At 37.0% G+C, this 23,049-nt stretch overlaps 1 protein-coding gene across 1 annotated transcript in view; it reads left to right on the top strand.

Annotated features, from left to right (window-relative positions):
* Window positions 1-23,049, top strand: part of Cdh7 (cadherin 7) — a 140,994-nt gene that overhangs the window by 96,847 nt on the left and 21,098 nt on the right. The window contains exons 7-10 of the mRNA XM_055601229.1: window positions 16,984-17,120; window positions 17,735-17,856; window positions 19,135-19,252; window positions 22,624-22,875. Coding sequence (XP_055457204.1) covers window positions 16,984-17,120; window positions 17,735-17,856; window positions 19,135-19,252; window positions 22,624-22,875 — 629 coding nt within the window. The remainder of the gene's footprint in view (window positions 1-16,983; window positions 17,121-17,734; window positions 17,857-19,134; window positions 19,253-22,623; window positions 22,876-23,049) is intronic.

Genomic DNA, 23,049 nt, shown 5'->3' with positions numbered 1-23,049 from the left:
CTCCAACGTCTCAACTCTGTGTCTCCTTGTTCCCTCTCTGCAGCTATTACCTCTGTCTATTCAATCTTCCCTTCAAATGAAATTTTTGCATCCTCACCTTAGTCCCCCTTATTACTTTTCTTCTTTGAGTCTGAGCCTCCCTCGTAATATGCTTGTCTTCTGCTATATGGCTAAAGTCCACTTAAGAGTACATACCATGTGTATCTTTCTGGGTCTGTGTTACCTCACTCAGGATGATCTTTTGTAGTTCCATCTATTTGCCTGAAAATTTCATGATTTCTTTGTTTTTAATAACTGAGTAATATTCCATTGTGTAAATGTACTCCAGTTTCTTTATCTATTCTTTAAGGGTTGAGGGACATCTAGTTTGTTACTAGATTCTGGCTATTACGAATAAAGTTGCTATGAACACACTGAGCCAGTATCCTCTTTGTATGGTGGAGCATATTTTGGGTATATACCCAAGAGAAGTATAGCTGGTTCCTGAGGTAAAGTTATTCCCTAAAGCAGCCAAACAGGCAAAAAAAAAAAAAAAAAAAAAAAAAAAAAAAAAAAAAAAAAAAAAAAACAAAAAAAAAAAAAAAAAAAAAAAAAAAAAAAAAAAAAAAAAAAAAAAAGAGTACTGAGTAAGGTAGAGCCAGTCAGGGGCAGGGAACTAGTAGGATGGGATTCATCAAATCCCTCAAATAGATTCTTTTTTTTTTTTTTTTTTTTCAGGATAAACTCCCTAATTCCTTTAGTATGTAAATGAAGTTTGTCCTTGTTTTCCAAATGAAGGTACTGTCAATCTAGAAATTTGGGAGAAGATATGGAAAGGGTTGCAAGATTATTATACTAATAATGGTCCTGAAAAAGTACCTGTTATAACTTTTTCTTTATGGATGCTAATTAGAAATGCTCTGAATCCCCAGCAGGAGAGTGAAAAATTATAAAAAAAATTTAATCTCACCAGCTAAAGAGTAACTCGGGGAAATTAAAGCAGCCAAACAGGCAAAAAAAAAAAAAAAAAAAAAAAAAAAAAAAAAAAAAAAAAAAAAAAAGACTTCTCAGGTTATTTTAAATGTTCATGCAAGAGCTCAAGCTAATTTGTATAATGTGAGAGCAGAAAATGATTTAGGAGACGAGCTAGATACTGAGGATGAAACGAAATCAGAGAAAGAAGCTGCCAAGTCTCACAATTCAGACTGGCCTCCTGCACCACCAGCCCCCACTTGGTGTTCAGGTATCACTGCAGGTCGAGGACAATTCTCAATTTTCTAAGAAAATGCCAGATTGATTTTCAAAGTGGTTGTACAAGTTTACACTCCCATCACCAACGGATGAGTGTTCCCTCTCTTCCACATCCTCACCAGCATGTGCCATTACTTGAGATTTTGATCTTAGACATTCAGACTGGTTTGAGATGGAATCTCAGAGTCATTTTGATTTGCATTTCCCTGATGACTAAGGAACTTGAGCATTTCTTTAAGTGCATCTCTGCCATTAGAGATGCCTCTGTTGAGAATTCTCTGTTTAGTTCTGTGCCCCATTTTTAAAATTGGGTTGTTTATTGGTGTTTGATCTCTTGAGTTCATTATCTATTTTGGAATTAGCTCTTTGTTGAATGTAAGATTGGTGAAGATAATTTCCCTAACTGTAAATTGTCTTTTCATTCTATTGACAGTGTCCGTTGCCTTACAGAAGCTTTTCACTTTCAAGAAGTCCCGTTTATTAATTGTTGATCTTAGAGCCTGAACTGTTGGTGTTCTGTTCAGGAAGTTGTCTCCTATGCCAATGAGTCTGAGGCTCTGCCCCACTTTCTCTTCTAACAGATTTTGTGTATTTGGTGTTATATTGAGATCTTTGATCCACTCTGTTTTCCTCCAGTTAGACCAGCACCATATATTGTTGTAGATGCTGTCTTTTGTCCATTATATGGTTTTGGCCCTTTTGTTAAAAATTAGATGACCATAGATATGCGGGTTTATTTCTGGGTCTTCAATTTGAGTCCACCGATCAACCAGTCTATTTCTATGCCAGTACAATGCAGTTTTTATGACTATTGCTCTTTGTATAGGCTGAAGTCTGGAATGGAGATATTTCCACAAGTTTTTTTTATTGTATAGGTTTGATTTAGATATTTTAGGGTTTTTTGTTTGTTTGTTTGTTTTCTTTTTCCATATGTAGTTTAGAATTGTTATTTCAAGATTTCAAGGTCTGTAAAGAACTGTGTTGTTTTGATGGTGACTTCATTGAATATGTAGATTGTCTTTGGTAAAATGGCCATTTTTACTATGTCAATCCTGCTAATCCATGAGCATAGGATGCCTTTCCATCTTTTGATATCTTCTTCAATTGTCTTCTTTAGAGATTTGAAGTTCTTGTCATACAGGCCTTTTACTTTCTTGATTAGTGTTACACCAAGATACTTTAAAGATACTTTTGTGACTATTGTGAAGGATGTAGTTTCCTTAATTTTTATTTCAGCCCATTTGTTGTTTGTGTGCAGGAGGACTACACACATTTTTTTTTAAATTAATCTTATATTCAGCCCTTTGGAGCCGTGTGTGTGTGTGTGTGTGTGTGTGTGTGTGTGTATGTGTGTGTGTGTGTAAGACATTGTTCTGGAATTAGAACTCCGAGCATGAATAACAGAGTCTGATACAGCCCTTTACAAACTATCAGAATGAGTTTGGAGGTAGATATTTAGATATATTGAAATATCTGTAAAACAAACAAACAACAACAAAAACAGAGCAGCCTAAGTACCTTTTCTACAATAACATGCAACTCGTCTGAAAACAGTCACTCCAACAAATTCCAGCAAAAGCCAACTATTGGGAAGAAGCTGGAACATCATGAGCATAACAGCATGAGCAACTGCACTGAGAGGTGCTCCTGACCATGAAAGCAAGTGTCCTCCCATCCCCCAACCTGCCTCACCTTAGCCAGACACTGCAATGCCTTCCTCACTGTCTGGGTAACTCAGTACGGAGATGTTAACTTTGGTTCTTTATCGCTGTAATAAAGTACTGGCCAAATTCAACTTGGGGAAGGAAGGGGCTCATTTGACTTATAGGTTTAAGTATGTTGTCCGTTATCATTGGAAGCTAGGGCAGGAACTCAGGCAAGAACCCAGAGACAAAACTAAAGCAGAGCTGCTAATTTCCTATTGTGCTGTCTCTGCTTTTCTCTGCTAATTTTTTAGACAGCCCAGGCCTGCCAGCCTAGGGGTTGGAGCCTCCTCTCCTGGGGTGGGTCCTCACATAGCAATTGCTAAAATTCCCCTAAAGTCATGCTCAAAAGACAGTCTGATGGAGGCAATTTCTCCATTGAGGTTACATTTTCCCAGATGACTCTAGTTTGTGTCAGGCTGATGACAATTAACCAGAACAGCTGTGGACAGTCTGTCCTGCATAGCTACCTGAAGCCTGAGGCCCCTGCTTTAATTTTGCTTCAGTCTGCTTTCCGAGAACCTAAGATGGAGAACGTTTACACTACCCATTCTTAAAACATAAAAATAAAATCTCATTTTTTCTGGTCCTTTTCTCTAGGGGGTTAATTTCCATAGTGTATCTTGATTTGATTTATACTTTACCTATAATTTGTTGGCATGGCCATAGCACTTGTCTCTAGTGAGTAGATAAAGAATACCTTTAATATTTCCTCATTCCACGACTATCATTAAGGAACATAATAAGCTCAGAGCTCCATGGACAATCTATCTGTCTACTAATGTGCATTGTCAATGTCATTCACCTCTTCTTGAAATAATACAGACTTCTTTCTCCATACCTTAAATTTCTCTGTCTAACGCACCAATTCAACTTGTTATAGTTCTCCTATACATTTATAATATATGCTATAACATACCTACATACCAGAAAAGGACTGTAATCTGAATGTGCCAAAATAATTGCTCTTAATCTATGAATAAAAGTGTGGAAGAAATGAGGAAAATATAGCTAGTTAGAAACATTACGTACAGACATGTACACATGCATATCAGTACTAAGTTTCCATGTAATAATCACAGCTGTATAGATAGATACATATTAAGTTAAATCATAGAGTTCATCTTTAAATGTTAGTAATTTTGGTTTCTTTTGTTTTTAAAATTAAATTTTTATTTTCTCACATTAATTACATTTTATTTGCTTTGTATCCCCGCTGTAGCTCTCTCCCTCATTCCCTCCCAGTCCCATCCTTCCTCATCTCCTCCCATGCTCCTCTCCAAGTCCACTGATTGGGGAGGTCCTCCTTCCCTTCCATCTGACCCTAGCTTATTAGGTCTCATCAGGACTGGCTGCATTGTCCTCCTCTGTGGCCTGGCAAGGCTGTTCCACCCTCACGGAGGGTGGTCAAAGAGCCAGCCACTAAGTTCATGTCAGAGAAAATCCCTGTTCCCATTAATAGGGTACCCACTTGGATACTGAGCTGCTAAGGGCTACATCTGAGCACAAGTTCTAGGTTATCTCCATTTATGGTCCTTGGTTGGAGTATCAGTCTCAGAAAAGACCCCTGTGTCCAGATATTTTATTTCTGTTGTTCTCCTTGTGGAGCTCCTGTCCTCTCCAAGTCTCACTGACTCCCTCTTCTTTCAAATGATTCCCTGCACTCTGCCTAAAGTTTGGTTATGAGTCTCAGCATCTGCTTTGATAAACTGATGTGTAGAGTCTTTCAGAAGTCCTCTGTGGTAGGCTCCTGTTTCATTTCTTGTTTTCTCCTTCTTCTAATGTCCATCTCGTTTGTCTTTCTGAGTAAGGACTGATCATCTTACCCAGAGTTCTCCTTCTTGTTTAGCTTCTTTGGGTATAGAGATTTTAGTATGTTTATACTAATTATTGGTCTACTATCCACTTATAAGTGAATGTATACCATGTGTGTCTTTTTGCTTCTGGGATACCTCACTCAGGACTTTGGTTTCTTATTAAGAAGTTATTTCTTAATCCTTGGTTATGTTCAATTCTTAATGATGAGATGACTAATAACAGAAAGCCATAGTAAATGAGCTCTCAACTTCCATGACCTTTAATCTAATTCTGGAATATGTGAGTCTATTGAGAATAGAGGCAAATATTTAGCCATTGGCTTTACCCCAATGAGGAATGAAATTAATCTATGTCAACTCTGTAACCATTCTACTTTTTTTTAATTTAATAGCAAAAGTTCACAATAAATTTGAGGAAAAATGTTTTCACAAAACCTGTCACTATACGTCGTGTCATTTGCCCAAAACATTTAGAAAACTACTTTATCAAAAATATCTGATATGATTGTACAATTGGCTGAGTGATAAAATGCATCCCATGAAAGAAGGAAGACTGAAGTTCAGATTCTCAGCACCCACACTGAAAGAGAAAAACCTGAGCGGTTACAATTGTTTACTTGTAATCAAAATGTTTGCGGAAGAGATTAGGGACTTTCATAATAACTATTTAGCTAGATGAGAGGAATGGGTGAGCCTCAAGTTCAGGCCAGCTAGAGACCTGCTTCAGTAAATAAAGTGGAGAGTGATTAAGGAAGATGTCCTGTGTCAACCCCCACCACCCACCCATATATACGCACATGTACATGTAGACTCAAACACATCACATACTCAGAGGCATGCAAAATTTTAAAAATGTACTGACATCATCATATTAATTAGACTATTTGGTTAAAAATGTATATGTAAAATTAATAATACTGGTGCTATTTGACTGCAGAAGTGTTGCCATCGTCATCTTAACAGAATTGATCTTAGTTGTTCTGTTGCGAGGTGCACATAAAGTGTATATTATTTACACTATGTCTATATATGTTTCTATGTCTTAGTGTAGCTATATGTTTATACATGAAGAATAAGTAGACAGATACATAAACAATCCTATTGCTGGGAAAGACAGCTCTGTCGCACAGAATGCAGCTGTAATTTTGGGTAAAAAGCAGATATTGAATTTTGTAGAAAGCAAAGAGTGGTGGGTTTGAATGAAGATCATTATTCATAGGATCTCCAAACTTGCAGTCCATGTACCATGTACCATTATTTTTTTTTCTGCAAAATAACCTGCCTTTCAAGACAGGGTTACTCTGTGTAGCCTTGGCTGTCCTGAATTTGGCTGTCCAGACCAGGCTGGCCTCAGACTCGCAGAGATCCACCTTCCTCTGCCTTCTTGAGTGCTGAGAATACAGGTGTAAACCACCATGATGACCTAAAATATTTTTTTAATTTAATTTTATTTTTATTAATTAGTTTATTCATTTTGTATCCCAGCTGTAGCTCTCTCCCCAATTCCTCCCAATCTCACCCTCTCTCCTTTTTCTTCTCCTATGCCTCTCTCCAAGTCGAATGATAGGGGAAGTCCTCCTCCCCTTCCATCTGAACCTATTCTATTAGGTCTCATCAGGAGACCTGGAGACAATGGCTGCATTGTCTTCCTATGTGGCCTGGTAAGGCTGCTTCCCCTCAGTGGAGGTGATCAAAGAGCCAGCCCCTGAGTTCATATCAGAGACAATCCCTGTTCACATAGTAAGGAACCCTCTTGAGCACTGAGCTACCATGAGCTACATCTGTTCAGGGGTTCTAGGTTATCTCTATGCATGGTCCTTGGTTGGAGTATCAGTCTCAGAAAAGACCTCTGGGCCCAGATTTTTTTGGTTCTGTTCCTCCCATTGTGGAGCTCTTGTCCCCTCCAGGACTGTCTATCTCCTCCTTCTTTCATATGATTCCCTGCACTCTGCCCAAAGTTTGGCAATGAGTCTCAGCATATGTTTTGATACCCTGCTGGATAGAGTCTTTCATATGCCCTGTCCTGTTCCCTGTTTGCTCCCTCTCCTGATATACATTCCATTTGCCTTTCTTAATGAAGATTGAACATCTTACTCAGGGTCCTCCTTCTTGATTAGCTCTTTAGGTGTACAGATTTTAGTATAAATATCCTATATTATATGTCTAATATCTACTTATAAATCAGTATATATCATGTGCAATTAAAAAAAAAAGGAAATCGTGAAATTTGCAGGCAAATGGTGGGATATAGAAAAGATCGTCCTGAATGAGGTATACCAGAAGCAGAAAGACACACAAGGTATAAAAATATTTCTTTAAAAATCAAAGTGAATAAAGTGTAATTAAAGAAGTCCTCCCCTATCAGTGGACTTGGGGAAGGGCATGCATGCAGAGGGTGGAGGAAGGGAGGGATTGGGACAGGAGGAGGGGAGAGAACCACAGGGAGGATACAAAGTGAATAAAGTGTAATTAATAAAGAAAAAAATTTAAACAATTATACCATTAAAAATATCAAAACATGCTATATAAATATGGTGGTGATGGTAAAAGATCATCAAATCAGTACATTTGAACATTCATGAAACATAGAAATCCATGAAATCCGAGATTCTTATTTGAATCCTAAGAAGAGCTCCTAGTCAACACTGGCATAAGAACAAAGGAGAAGATACAGATCGTATAATTTAGCATTATACTGATGCATAACGTAGGTAAATACTGCAAAAGAAAATCTTCATGAAAATAATTTCAAATAAAGAATAGAAAAATTCTATCAGACAGTATGTAAATAATATTTCACCATGATATCATGAAGTTTATCTCCAAAAATAATGTTACATATATACGTAAAAGTTCTTCAAGACAGGCAAGGTGACTCAAGCCTGAAAATCCAGCACTTGGGGAAGCAGAGGAGGGTGGATCTCTGTGAGTTCAAGGCAAACCTGGACTACAAAGTGAGATCAAGGACATCCAAGGCTACATAAAGAAACCCATCTCAAAAATAAAAGTTTGTCAATACAGAACATTTTCTATAAGGAGAAAAAAGAAAGAATCATATCAACTCTTGATGAAACTATTAAGGGAAATTTGTTATTTACTTCTGATTCTAAAGAAGTCCAAGGAAACTAAAAGTAGAATGTTTTCATCCAAATACGAAAGATATAAGTTATAGCTAGTCTTACTATAGATGGTAAATGAATTAACACTTCTGCTTATAATTCAAAAAATAAAAAAGCTGGGTATTGTGGCTTATAAGTAGGATCCCAAAAGAAGCAGTAGTGTTGACCAAAATCTCAACCCAACAAGAATTCAAACTGAGACCTGGTCCAGCCTGTCCTAAAACCTGTGTCTACAATAAAAGATAGAGAAAAACAATAAAAAAGGAAATAGTGCTTGTCCCTGGGAGCAACTAATTCTCTCTCCCTTGTCACTCATCAGTTGACTGTAGTTCTTTGCCTAGAGAGAAATTTCACGAGACTTTACCCCTTCAGCAATAGCATGTCCACTGTTATTGTCACTGTTCAGGTCTTGAGCCTTAAAACCATATACATACAAACAACAATATTGACTAAGCACATCAGATTTAATATTTGCTCCTAACAGTGTGTGTATGTGTGTGTCTGATAGTGATAATCAAAGAAGCTTGAGATTGCCAGGAAAAGGAGTTGGAGAGAGGGAAGGAAAAGGAAAGGTGTGATTATATTTTAATTAAAATGAAAATAACTATGTTAAATTTTTATTTGACACATTTATTTTTCATTTGACACATGTTTGCTAGTTCAGTGAGGATGAAAAAGAAAGAAAGCCCATATACACCAGGGAGGGAAAAGCATGGCTGCTGATACTGATGAGCAATTACTATAGTAACATAGGAAATCCCTAGTAAACAATTTAATTATGATCAATAATACTGACTCTATGACCAAATATTTACATTCAGATTTTTGTTTGGGGCAACTGAAGACAGAAAGAAACATGAAGGTAACAATAATTCTAAAACATGAATACATATTTATGTCTAGTCGAATCTACATAGAATTGATAGATGTATGGAAAGACTAATCACTAATAGAAAATATCACAGAAATCTTGCCAATTATAAAACTAATATTCCAGGTTCTAGCTATTACAAATAAAGCTGCTATAAACATGGTTGAGCAACTATCCCCTTTGTGTACTTGAGCAAAGTTTGGGTATATACCTGGCAGTGGTATAGCTGGGTCTTGAGGAAGCACTATTCCTAATTGTCTGAGAAAGCGCCAGATAGATTTCCAAAGTGGTTGTACCAGTTTACATTCCCACCAGCAGTGGAGGAGGGTTCCCCTTTCTCCACAACCTCTCCAGCATGTGTTGTGACTTTTTCATCTTGGTCATTCTGATGGGTGTAATGTGAAATCTCAGGGTAGTTTTGATTTGCATTTCCCTGATGGCTAATAAGGTTGAGCATTTCTTTAGGTGTTTCTCTGTCATTCGATATTCCTCTGTCGAGAATTCTCCTGGAAACAACCCAGATGTCCATCAACGGAGGAATGGATACAGAAATTGTGGTATTTTTACACAATGGAATACTACTCAGCAATCAAAAAGGAGGAAATCATTAAATTTGCAGGCAAATGGTGGGATCTAGAAAAGATCATTCTGAGTGAAATATCCCAGAAGGAGAAAGACAAACATGGTATATACTCGCTTATATAGACCTATAAGATATGATAAACATAATGAAATCTATACACCTAAAAAAGATAATCAAGAGAGTGGACATGGGGTAAGATGATCAATCCTCGTTGAGAAAGACAGTTGGGATGTGCATTGAACGTATGACGGGAGTCTACTGAGCCCACCTGAAAGACTCTAACTAGCAGAGTTTTCAAAGCAGATACAAAGACTCATAACCAAACCTTCAGCAGAGTACAGGGAATCATATGAAAGAAGGGGAGTTAGTATGATGGGGAAAGAATAGGAGCTCCACAAGGACCAAATATATCTAGGCACAAGGTCTTTTCTGAGACTGACATTCAACCAAGGACCATGTATGGATATAACCTAGAACCTCTGCTTGGATGTAGCCCGTAGTAGCTCAGTAACCAATTGGTTTCCCATAGTAAGGGGAACAAGAACTATTTGTAACAGGAACTCAATGGCTGGCTCTTTGACCTCCCCACCCCCCAAGGGAGGAGCAGTCCTGTTAGGCCACAGAGGAGGACTTTGCAGCCAGTTCTGAAGATACCTGATAAAACAGGATCAGATGAATGGGGAGGAGGTCCCCCCTATCAGTGGACTTGGAAAAGGGCAGGGTGGAGATGAGGGAGGGAGGGTGGGATTGGGAAGGAATGAGGGAGTGGGATACAGCTGGGACACAGAGTTAATAAAATGTAACTGATAAGAAAAAAATAAAATTAAAAAAATAAATAAAATAAATAAAACTAATATTCATCATTCAAATGGCTCAATACCAGTAAGAAGTGAAATTGTCAGTTATTTACAAGTTAATTCTGTGGATTAATGAAATCCCCACTGGGCATTACTTATAGATGTGGATAAGATTAACAGAAAATTTGTATAATTGCATAATTCAAGTTTCTAAGTAATTATGAAAAGGATGAATAAATAAATGTTTGGAAGTCAACTGACTTCCAAGTCAAATTTCAGTAATTAGAGCTGTAATAATTAAAATGCTAGAGTGTGAGCCAAGTGAAGTTAGACACAAATAAATGACACAGAATATTGTAGAAAATGATCCATAAATGCATGGTCAAGTTATTTTCCTCTGTGCTGCAGGAAGCATAATGAAACAAGATAGTTGTGGTTGTTTGCATGAAATTGGACCCCACTGGGTTCCCACTTGTTGAAACTGTTTGGGCAGAATTATGAAGTGTGGCCTAGTTGGATCGAGTGTGTCACTGGTAGTGGGATTTGAGATTTTATTGCCAACGCTCTAGACCCCTGTCACTTGCTATCTCATCTCTTGTATTATGAACTCTAAGTATCTGAAATTACAAGCTCCCATAAAAATCTTTATAAGTTTTCTTGATTATCCTTCCTTATCACAGCCATACAAAATTATAGCAGATCATAGGCTTTCCAAGGCATAGCAAGATAATTAGGAAAGCATATTGCATTTGTTACTTTTATGGTTCCTGTGACAAAATGCATGACCAAATAAGCTTAAAATTTTCTTTGTCTAGTGGCTTAAGGAAATAGTGTATCATATCATGGAAGGCACGGCACTGTGAAAATGAGCCCGAAAGTCATAAAGGAGCCACAGTCAGGAAGCAGGGAAGGGTGTTGGTACTCCTTTGTCTTCCTCTATTCAGTCAGAGACAATACTGAGATATTACTTTGCTATCCACAGTCAGAGTGTATCATCTGTCCCCCAAGTAAACCTCAGGAATGAAACCCATTAACAGGCAAACCATGAGGAGTCTTTCCTAGTTGGCATCAAACTCATCCAAGTTGACAATGAAGAGTATCCATTACTTGAAACAAATCTTACTAAGCTTAACCGTAATATTTCAGCCTTGCTCTTCAAATTTTGTGACCATCTCTTATTGCAAAATGGGCATAGTTCATCTGTAAGAGTCACTCAAATCAGAATAAATATAGTTCATCTATATGAGTTACTCACACGGGGAAGGACATGGGAGGAGATAGAGGGAAGAAATTCAAGTGGAGGAATGAAGTAATTATATTGTGATAAAAATTATTGTATAAAATTAAGTTGTATTATTTTAAAAAATATTAGTTATTAAATAATAACTTTATAACCTGATTACAGTCCTCTCCCTCATTTTCGCCCATGTCACCCTCCCTCCCTCTTTCCCCCCCCCCCCGCTATTCTCTTCCCCTTGTCCTCAGAATGGGTGAGCCCTTCTCCTCTAACATCCATACCCAGCATATCAAATCTCATTCATCAGGATTGTCTGCATCCTCTTTCTCTGTGGCCTAGCAAAGCTGTCTTGATAGGGGGAAACTGATCAAAGAGCAGGCAACAGAATCCATATCAGCGATAGCACCTTCTACCCTTATTAGGGAAACCACATGGAAACTGAGTTGCCTATTGGCTACATCTGAGCAGGGGGTCTAGGTCCTCTCCATGCATGGTCCTTAGTTGGTGTATCAATCTCTGCAAGCTCCCCTGGGCCCAAATTGGTTGGTTCTGTTGGTCTCCTTGTGGAGTTCCTGTCCACTCCAGGTTCTCACAAACTTTGGCTGTGAGTCAAATTGGGAGCATCTGCTTTGATCCCCTGCTGGGGGGAATATTTCAGAGGAAATCTGTGGAAGGCTCCAGTCCTGTTCCCTCTCTTCAACAATTTCAGGTGTGTATTATATTTGCCTTTCTGAATAAAAATTAAGCATCCTCCCTAGGGCCCTTCTTGTGATTTAGCTTTTTTAGGTCTGTGGATTTTGGCCTGGTTATCCTGTATTACATGGCTAATATCCACTTATAAGTGGGTATATATACCATGTGTGTCTTTCTGGGTCTGGGTTAACTTCTTCAGCATGATCTTCTCTATTTTCATACACTTGCCTGCAAATTTCATGATGTCCTTCTTTTTAACAGCTGTATTTAATACATTTAATAGTATTGCCATTGTGTACCACAATTTATGTATCCATTCTTTGGTTGAGGCACATGTATTTTGTTTCAGATTCTGGCTTTTACAAATAAGGCTTCTGTGAACATAGTTGAGCAAATTTCCTTGTTGTATAGTGGTTCATCTTTAGGGTATATCCCCAGGAGTGATACAGCTGGATCCTGAGGTACAGCTATTTCGAAGTTTCTGAGAAAGTTCCAGATTCATTTCCCAAGTGCTTATACAAGTTTGTATGCCTGCCAGCAGTGGAGGAGTATTCTCCTTGCTCTACATCCTAGCCAGCATGTTCTGTCACTTGCATTTTTGATTTTAGCTATTCTGATTGATGTGAGATTGAATCTCAGAGTTGTTTTGATTTGCATTTTCCTGATGACTAAGGATGTTGAGCATTTCTTTAAGTGTTTCTCTGCTTTGTTGATAATTTTCTGTTTAGCTCTCTACCCCATTTTTAAATTGTATTATTTGGTTTGTTGGTGTTTAAGTTCTTGAGTTCTTTATATATTTTCAATATGAATTCTATGTCAGGTGTAGAGTTGGTGAAGATTTTTTTCCCAGTCTGAAGGCTGTTGTTTTGTTCTGTTGATAGTGTCCTTTGCTTTACAGAAGTGTTTCAGTTTCATGAGATCTAGTTATTAATTGCTAATCTTAAAGCCTGAGATTTTGGTGTTTAGCTCAGAAATTTTTCTCCTTATACTTTGCCATGTTACAGGGTGAATCTTTCGATTCAAAAGGGGAGAATTAGGCATAGAAAAAAAAAAGGCAAAGAAAATTGGGATACATGAACACCAAAAGGCAAACACTAATTTCAGAAAGCTCAATGTCTTGTGTCTAGGACTGATGGTATCATCTGGGTTATAACAGGGTTAAGTTATATGCTCTGTCTTGCAGTTCTACCCCCTGTGATGCATGTACCTTTTCTCTAATTCCAATTCTAGTTGGTTTCTTTTGCTGAGGATCTGGCTGAAGACTTATTCCAGTTACCTCTATCTCCTAGAGGACTTTTTCACCATCCACAATTGAACATGGTAGCATACACTTCCCTGAGAGTGATTCGAGCCCTTTCAACAGAATTCTCAAATCCATCTGTTCAAAGGAATTTACATACTTAACAACTGGAGTTTTCCCTGGGTGGAGTGTCATCTTAAGGGTATCTTTTCACTTGTTTGAATTATCTGTATAAGATTTCTCCTCTTATATTTATGATTGTGAGCCTAGTCTTTAAAGGCTGAGCCGTCTAGCAGCTCTATTCATAATAACCAGAATCTGGAAACAACCCAGATGTCCCTCAGTGGAGGAATAGACACAGAAATTATAGCACATTTACACAATGGAATACTACACAGTTTTAAAAACAAGGAAATCATGAAATTTACAGAAAAAAAATGGATGGAACTAGAAAAGATTATCCTGAGTGAGGAAACCCAGAAGCAGAAAGACACACATGGTTTATATTCACATATAAGTGGATATTAGACATATAATATAGAGAAAACATACTAACGTCTGCACACCTAAAGAAGCTAATCAAATATTGTCACTTGAATTTTTGATCTTGGCCATTCTGATGGGTGTAAGGTGAAATCTCAAGGTCATTTTGATTTGCATTTCCCTGATGACTAAGGGTGTTGAATATTTCTTTACATGTTTCTCTGCCATTTGATATTCCCCTACAGAGAACTCTCTGTTTGGCTCTCTACCCGATTTTTTAAATTGAATTACTTCAATTTTTGGTTTTTAACTTCTTGAGTTCTTTATATATTCTGTATATTAGCCCTCTGTCAGATATAGGGTTGTGAAGAGCCTTTCTCAGTCTGTAGGCTGTCGTTTTGTTCTGATGACAGTGTCCTTTGCTTTTCAGTTCCATGAGGTTCCATTTATTGATTGTTAATCTTAGAGCCTGTGCTGTTAGTGTTCTGTTCAGGAAGCTGTCTCCTGTGCCAATGAGGTCAAGGCTCTTCCCCACTGTTTCTTCTAACAGATTTAGTGTGTCTAGTTTTATGTTGAGGTCTTTGATCCACTTGGACTTTAGTTTTGTGCAGGGTGATAAATATAATGAAAATACATGCTGGAGAGGAGGTGAAGAAAGGGAAACCCTACCCCATTGCTAGTAGGACTATAAACTTGTACAACCACTTTGGAAATCAATCTGGCACTTTCTCAGACAATTAGGAATAGTGCTCCTTCAAGATTCAGCTACACCACTCCTAGGCATATATGCAAAATATGCTCAAGTACACAACGACATTTGCTCAACCGTGTTTGTAGCTTTATTTGTAATAGCCAGAACCTGGAAACAACCCAAATGTCCTTCACCTGAGGAATGGATACAGAAATTTTGGTACATTTACACAAAGGAATACTACTCAGAAATTAAAAACAAAGAAATCATGAATTTTGTGGGCAAATGGTGGGATCTAGAAAAAATCATCCTGAGTAAGGTATCCCAGAAGCAGAAAGAGACACATGGTATATTCTCATTTATAAGTGGATATTAGACAGATAATATAGATAAACATACTAAAATCTGTACACATAAAGAGCTAAACAAAAGGAGGACCCCAAGTAAGATGATAAATCCTCACCCAGAAAGGCAAATGGAATGGCCATCAGAAGAGGGAGAAAACAGGGAACAGGACAGGAGCCTACCACAGAGAGCCTCTGAAAAACTATACCCTAGAGGGTATCAAAGAGTTGATGAGACTCACAGTCAAACTTTAGGCAGAGTGCAGGGAATCTTATGAAAGAAGGGGAAGATTAAAAAGTCCTGGAGGGGACAGGAGCTCCACAAGGAGAGCGACAGAACCAAAAACTCTGGGCCCAGAGGTTTTTTCTGAGACTGGATACTCCAACCAAGGACCATACATGGAGATAACCTAGAACCCCTGCACAGATGTAGTCCATAGCAGCTCAATCTCCAAGTGGGTACCCTAGTAATGGGAACAGGTGTTGTCTCTGACATGAACTTAGTGGCTGGCTCTTTGATCGCCTCCGTCTGGGGTGTACAGCCATGCCAGGCAACAGAGGAAGGCAATTTAGCCAGTCCTGATGAGAATTGATAGGCTAGGGTCAGATAGAAGGGGAGAAAGACCTCCCCTATCAGTGGACTAGGGGAGGAGCATAGGGGGAGATGAGGGAGGGAAGGTAAGACTCAGAGATTTGGGAGGGGGCTACTGCTGTGATACAAACTGAATAAATTGTAATAAATCTTTTTTTTTAAAGATTTCTCTTCTTTTTCTTTAACAATTACTGCTGGCTGAATTTCTTTAAACTTGCTCTGGAAATTCGTACTTTTTTCTATGAGAACACACATGAAGAGAAATCATGTAAACCACCAATATGCCAGTCATAGCATTCACATGCTGTTCATCCAAGGAAACAAGACACTTTGGAAATAGATCTCCAAACATGCCAGGTCACTTGACCCTATATCCAGCCAATATTGGTCTACAGTCCCATAGGAAATTACTAGCTGAAAGCCTGCAACATGATTATCCTTCCGAATGCCTATGTCAGAAATATAACATATGATAAAGGATTACCTGTGTTTTAATTCATGGTGTTACATGCACTTACCTTTCCACAGGAGTAAAAGAAATAAGGGATGTGATTAGCAAGAAAGAACTGGGACAATGACAATAGTAAACTGATTTTGAAATATACTGACAGCATTAGTATATTGTGTTCACTATGAATGAAAATTACCGGATGGTGGATAGAAGACAGAAGTACACTATTTCCAACCAGTTTTCACTGGCTGGAAAGCTAAGAGATTGTTTATACTCATTAATGATTGAGTTGAGACAGAGGAACAGATTGTGATAAAAGCCTCTGCAAGGTTATAAAAAGATAGATGCCAATATCTGTGAAAGTTTTTCATATATGTAGTTGAGTGAGCCATCACTGGTCATGCCTAAAATGTATGTACTTACTAAGTTTTTATTTGACCTTTAGGTTTTGTGCAGAGTTATTTGTTTTAATAAAAAAGAACTACTGTCTAATTCAATTATGAAGACTACAGGGGAATTAAAGATGGTAATTTATTTTGTGGTGGTGATTTTAGTGATGGAATATTAAAATGGACTGAAACTATAATAGTCACTAGATTGTTCACTGATATTTGTATTGTAAGTATCCCAAGGATGGATTTCTTTATAGCCTAAAACAGCACTCACATTTAGGTGTTCAACTTCCTTTTAAGTCTTTGAAAAGCCAGTTAAGACTTCTGAGCGATGATTCCAGTGAAAAGAGCTGTTACTATTTGGTTGATGTTATTTAAAAAAAAAAAAAAAGGTGATAGACCCATAAGATCAAAAGGTACCTAGATATGTTTAATTTTATAGGGACCTGTATCCAGTATTATTCCTAGTATCAGCTGTAAAAAATAATAGCAATGCTTTTGAAGGTGTAATGGAATATCCAAAGCCATGCTGAAGTGATTAATGTGTTTTATCATGTTTATTTCAAACATTCAACAAATAAAGAGACAGACGGGCTATGGGCCTACAGCTACACAGCAGGAGTTTTAAACATTATGTATATTATTGCTACTAGTTAACAGGATTTGCTAATCATCTAAGAAATCAATCCAAAAATAAGATTCTAATGAATATGAAACATTTTCTTTAAATTTTCAACTAGATATTCAATTGACAGAAACACAGACTTGGAGAGATATTTCAATATTGATGCCAACAGTGGAGTTATTACTACGGCCAAATCATTGGATCGAGAGACAAATGCCATTCATAACATTACAGTCCTTGCCATGGAGAGCCGTAAGTTGAAAGCTTTAAAATGACATTAGGATGGAGCAAGGTGAGAATAGAGAATGGATTTTTTTGAGATTAGGTCAGTTTAAGATATAATAGTTTTATGACTAATGTGAAAACACCCTAGAAAGTTCAAAGTCACCAAGCTTTAAAATATATCTAAGTCTATATTGCTGAAATATATAGTCAAAAAATGTGTAAAAATATGCTTATACTGACATAAATATGAGCTACGCCATCATTAAGATGAATTGTTTAGTTTACTGTTCTCATTCAGCACATTTTTTAAATCAGAAACTAGATATGCATGTACCTATATGCATGCATGTATAAATATATTCATGTGAAACACGTACATAGTTACCTCACATATGCACTTATATGGATATAAGTGTGTGTTTGAATATATACATATATAAATTAATACATTTATATGGGTCAGATTATCTGTGGTTCTTTTTAAACCAAATAGTATTATGAATCCAGTATTTTTAAGATTATATTTTAGAAAAGGAAAACTTTTAATTTTTTGCTTGTTTTTCATGTTTCTTGAATAAAGCAGTAAAAGTATGATGAGTATTTTATCAGAGTTTATTAGGAAATATTTTCTTATCCACCAGAGAATCCATCCCAGGTGGGAAGAGGCTATGTGGCTATCACTATACTGGATATTAATGACAATGCGCCTGAGTTTGCCATGGACTATGAAACCACTGTTTGTGAAAATGCTCAGCCAGGGCAGGTAAGAGGCTTCCAATCAACTTCAGTTTTGCTTGCAGTTTCCTTTAAAAGCATCCTGCAGTGGTGCCTCTGAAAGCTTTCAGATTTAAAATGACTCACAAAGTGCTTGTTTCAGCAAAATTAGCACTTTGATGTGTAGCACAAACTGATATTAAAGGAACTTTCAAATTCTTGTTTAATTGGGTGATGAATTTCTTAGGAAGAGAAGGTAAGCATTGTAAAAAGCCCTGATATGTGTTTAAAGACCTAGATTCTTTTAAGGAGGGCTGAAACACATTAAGCTTGATTGGACTGTTTCCCCCATTACTTTACACAGCAGAGATTAAATACCTTGAATTTCTAAGAGTTAAATGCAGTTCAAAGTGGCTTTGGCTTGTCCATCCATATTTCTGTCTTGTGATGTTTACTGGGATGTCTAATCAATTATTGCAGCTTGTTTCTGAGGTTCAGAAAAGTGAGTTCAAGCATGTACTTTGAAAAGTACATGGCAGAGACAGTCCCTGTTCCCCTAACTAGGGAACCCACTTGGATACTGAACTGCCATGGGCTACATTTGTGCAGAGGCTCTAGGTTATATTCATTCATGGTTTTTGGTTGGAGAAACAGTCTCAGAAAAGACCCCTGTGTCCAAATATATTTGGTCCTTGTGGAGCTCCTGTCCTCTCCAGGTCATACTAACTCCCCCTTCTTTCTTATGATTCCCTGCACTCTGCCCAAGGTTTTGTTATGAGTCTCAGCATCTGCTTTGATACCCTGCTAGGTAGAATCTTTCAGTGGCCTCTGTGGTAGGCTCCTATCCTGTTACTTGTTTGCCTCTTTGACCTCCCTCCCACCCTACACACCCATCCACAAGGGAGGAGCAGCCTTGCTAGGCCACAGAGGAAGACACTGTAGCCAGTCCTGAAGAGACCTGATAAGCTAGGGTCAGATGGAAGGGAAGGAGGACCTCCTCTAGCAGTGGATTTAGAGAGGGGCAGGGAGGAGATGAGGGAGGGAGGGTGGGATTGAAAGGGAATGAGGGATGGGACGACAACTGGGATACAAATAAATAAACTGTAATTAATAAAAAAATAAAAATTTAATTAAAAAAAGAAAAATACATGGTATGTTTTCCAAAGCCTAATATAGATTGAATTCAAATTGGTAAACCTGATCCATTCCCTGAACTCGTTGGGGAGGGGAAGACAGCATTTATGATGAGGTGTAGAATTGTGTCCTCCTGTAGAAATCTCAGCAGATCACACTAATATGTCTTTCTCTTTATATTCTCTCCACCTAGGTTATCCAAAAAATAAGTGCTGTAGATAAAGATGAGCCATCAAATGGACACCAGTTTTATTTCAGCTTAACAACAGATACAACAAATAATCACAACTTTTCATTGAAAGATAACAAAGGTAAGGCTGGTTTTGCCATTGCAAGCATTGTCTCCTAAACAAGCTCCGTTTTTCCCTTAGGAACTCTTATTATGGGGAGGAAAGAGAAGGATATTAATTAAAAAGCAAAGGCAATGAGCAACTTGAGTAATTTTTATCCCTGGATTTGCTGTCATGGAGGAGAAGGTGCTATTTAAATCATTTTAGGCATAGAGCCAAAAGCAAAATGTTAGGCCTTCATCTCTTGGCTGTCTCCTAGATATTTGCATCGTTATAAATGTGCTATGCTCTTTATCCAAATGATATCATATGTTGTAGGCCAGCTAAGACCCTTCATAAGGATTGTGCTATTTTGACACTACTTGAGAACTCAGAAAATAATTGAATTATATTCATTTATAGTTAAGTCAATAGTCACATAATATTCTCAACAGTAATATCGATTATTCCATTTTATGAAAACATACATATAAAGTCTAATAATAATAATACATTCAAAAAATAGAAATTGATTTGGATAACTTGGAATTAGAGGATAATGACACAACAGACATCAGTCCTCATAAACATATTGTATGTGATTGAACACAGTTTGCTTCTTACTCCATTGAGAGTTCTTTACATGTATAAACTGGTCACTACCCTGACCAGAAACTATGGAAATGCCTTGTTCTGCGTAAGTAAACAAGGGGGAACACAGCCACTCCCTCATCCTCAGAGGAGTTGATGGGCAGCATTTAAATTACTGTGTTCTGCTTGTTAACTGAAACAAACATGCACCTTTGTTTTGTTTTTTTTTCCATATTGTCATTATACCGTCTCTCATAAAATGCTTTTGAATTAATGAAGAAAAGACAAAATGATAAATAATGAAAAATAATCTCTCATGTCATATTTAATTTCCTTGCTTTAAAGTTAGCTATTCCTACCAAGCCTTAAGTGTTACTATAGGAATACTTTACAAGTACCTGTAAGCAGATTTCTATTTTGTTAACACATGTTAATAACTATAAGACATTCTACAGAAAGCATTAGAATTTACTCATATTTTATAAAGGTTTTCATGAGAATCAGGTTTAGTTTTAAGATAAACTGTCCAAGTGACTTACTGGGAACAGATATACTTTCGGAGGAAATTTAGGATGTCTTTTGCCGGAGGATACAACTTTAGTGCAAAAACACTGATCTTTGCTTGGAAAATTCAATCTGAAAGTAATAATTTCTTTCCCGATCCCATTCTCTATGTAATGAGAACACTCTGTTGTCCCTTTAGTAATATAAAAGAAAGAGCATTCTCTCAGTGGGTAATCCCAAACTCTCTGACTTAATCATTGCTGGAAAGGTTCGCTCTCAGTTCTTGGAGTTATCTAGCACAGATACAGACAGGGGAATATATGACCTTCACAAGAAGATGGTGAATATATCCCTCATGTGCCAAAGTCTAATAGCATCAAGATTGCTGTACAGTATATACAAGAAAATGTCCAGATGCATGAAGCATCCATTCTGCCACACAGCTGAAAATGTCACTGTGTCTCACAGAGCAAGCCCAAAGTTCCCCAGCCTCTACCTTGAAGGGCATCAATAGAAAAGGTAGAAATTATTCATGTTGTCTTCTATATTAGGGAAGCAAATAAAGAGTATCATTAATTCTGCTTTCTTGATCACATGTTTTTTCACATGCTGAACATTTTGGCTTGTGCTTGTGTGTGTGTGTGTGTGTGTGTGTGTGTGTGTGTGTGTGTGTGCATCTGTGCGGTGTGTTTGTGATTGATTGCTTCTGTGTATGTGTATATGTGTCTATATGTCTATGATTTTTATATCATTTGTGTTAGACTATCAATAAAGAACTTACTGAATCTTTTATATCAATTCGTAAAAATGGTTAATATCAACATATGTAGACGCAAACCCATGATTGTATTATTTGTGTATTAAGGGTATAGAGACATAAAGGATATTCCTAAACAATTCCATGCTTAATTATTCAGCTAATACAATTTAAAAATTCATAGTTTGAAACTGAACATTTAAAACATTAACATTTTGAAGATCATTTCAAAATCTGTATATATGAAAATATAGTAAATAGAAAATGATACTAAATATTTATGTTGTGTCTAATCTAATCTTACAGTTAGTTTTTTCTATACTACTGTTGAATATGAACATGCTGTTTTGTGCTGCTTAAGACAAAAATTACCTCAGCTTGCTCTCTTTAAAGTATTATTTATTTTTATGTTAATATTTAATAAGTGAGTTCTTAATTATTTAGAAGGGATTATCAAATTAAAAGTATATCTGCATACTGAATGAGAGTATGACCCTGATTTACATTCTTTTCTTTTCTTTTTTTTTTTTACTAGTTAGTATAAACTCTAAGAATCCTGTAAGTTCATATTAGTTAATTAGGAGAAAATACATAAAAAAGATACCCGCAACTGAATTTATTTCTGTAGTGTAAAATTCAGTTATGCAAATATATCGATTAATTTTCAAATGTTTATAGATTCTGTAATTTTTAGATAAGATAAAAATAAATTAAGATCTGTGTTATTAATAAAATATTTATGAGTATGCTACTTTAGAAAGCATGAATAATAATTTGATATGTAAAAATGATTCAGTAATTCCATTTTTGAATATCTGTGTTAACTATGTCCTACCTATTTTTTTAAATCTTCGATGGATCACGCCTAAGATTATATCACCTAATGAAATCATAAGTAGCTTAGCTTATGCCAGTAAACCATAATGTGACCATAGGAAATGGCCTGGCTCATTTCTCAGAACATTTGACCTAGTTCAGAGATACTTGACTACATATCAATTTAAATAAATGCTATGGTGTCTTATAATACTTTATTAATCTGGAAACCTTACAAATAAGATGTGGATTTGAAATGATGCTGAAAAGCCGTATCTGTTAACTTACAACCTTTACCACTCTTTCTATATGTAAAAGGATAAAAGACATACTTTATAAAAATTCCACTTAATAAAACATTTAGTTTTTTTTTTTTTTGGCTATTTCTAGAGGATCAGGAATACCTTAAGATAAATTACAAAGACATATATCTCTCTGTCCGAAGAAATTTATTGAAGGGTTTTAAAAGAGAAAAGTATGCCATAACTGTTTTGCCAGTAAGGAGAAAAGTCGAAAGAGTTCCAGGGCATCATGATGCAAGCCTGTAATGTCAGTATTCTGGGAGGCGGTTAGGCTGATCTGTGTGATTTCCAGGACAGCCTAGTCTACAAAGAGGGTCCAGGACAACCAAAGGCTAGACAGAGAAACCCTGTCTCAAACAAAAGAAACAAACAAAAAGAATGACTTCAAGTTTGTAAATATAAAGCTGATCAGAAGTCTTGTTATACATTTTTGTTCATCCTAGACAACACAGCCTCAATATTCACCAGGAGAAATGGCTTCCGCAGACAGGAGCAGTCGGTTTACTACCTGCCAATTTTCATTGTGGACAGCGGATCTCCTTCTCTGAGCAGTACCAACACGCTGACCATCCGAGTCTGTGACTGTGATGCTGATGGCGTAGCGCAGACCTGCAATGCGGAGGCTTACATTCTACCTGCTGGCCTCAGCACAGGAGCCCTGATAGCAATACTGGCCTGCGTCCTGACACTATTGGGTAGGTACTGATTTCTGTTCTTGCTTTGTAAGATCAATTACAAGAACCAAAGACTATTCTTATTTCATGTAGAGGACCTAGGCCCAGTCCATTCATCGCATCTGGTTCATGTTTCAGACTCCATAGGCCCCTCTGGGCCCTGGTTAGTTGGCTCTGTTGGTCTTTTGTGGAGCT

This window comes from Psammomys obesus, unplaced genomic scaffold (assembly GCF_907164565.1).
Source record: "Psammomys obesus unplaced genomic scaffold, mPsaObe1.curated_primary_1811, whole genome shotgun sequence".
Classification (NCBI taxonomy): Eukaryota; Metazoa; Chordata; class Mammalia; order Rodentia; family Muridae; genus Psammomys; species Psammomys obesus.
Note: the sequence above shows the minus strand (reverse complement) of the source record. Positions and strands in the feature narration are given on the sequence as shown.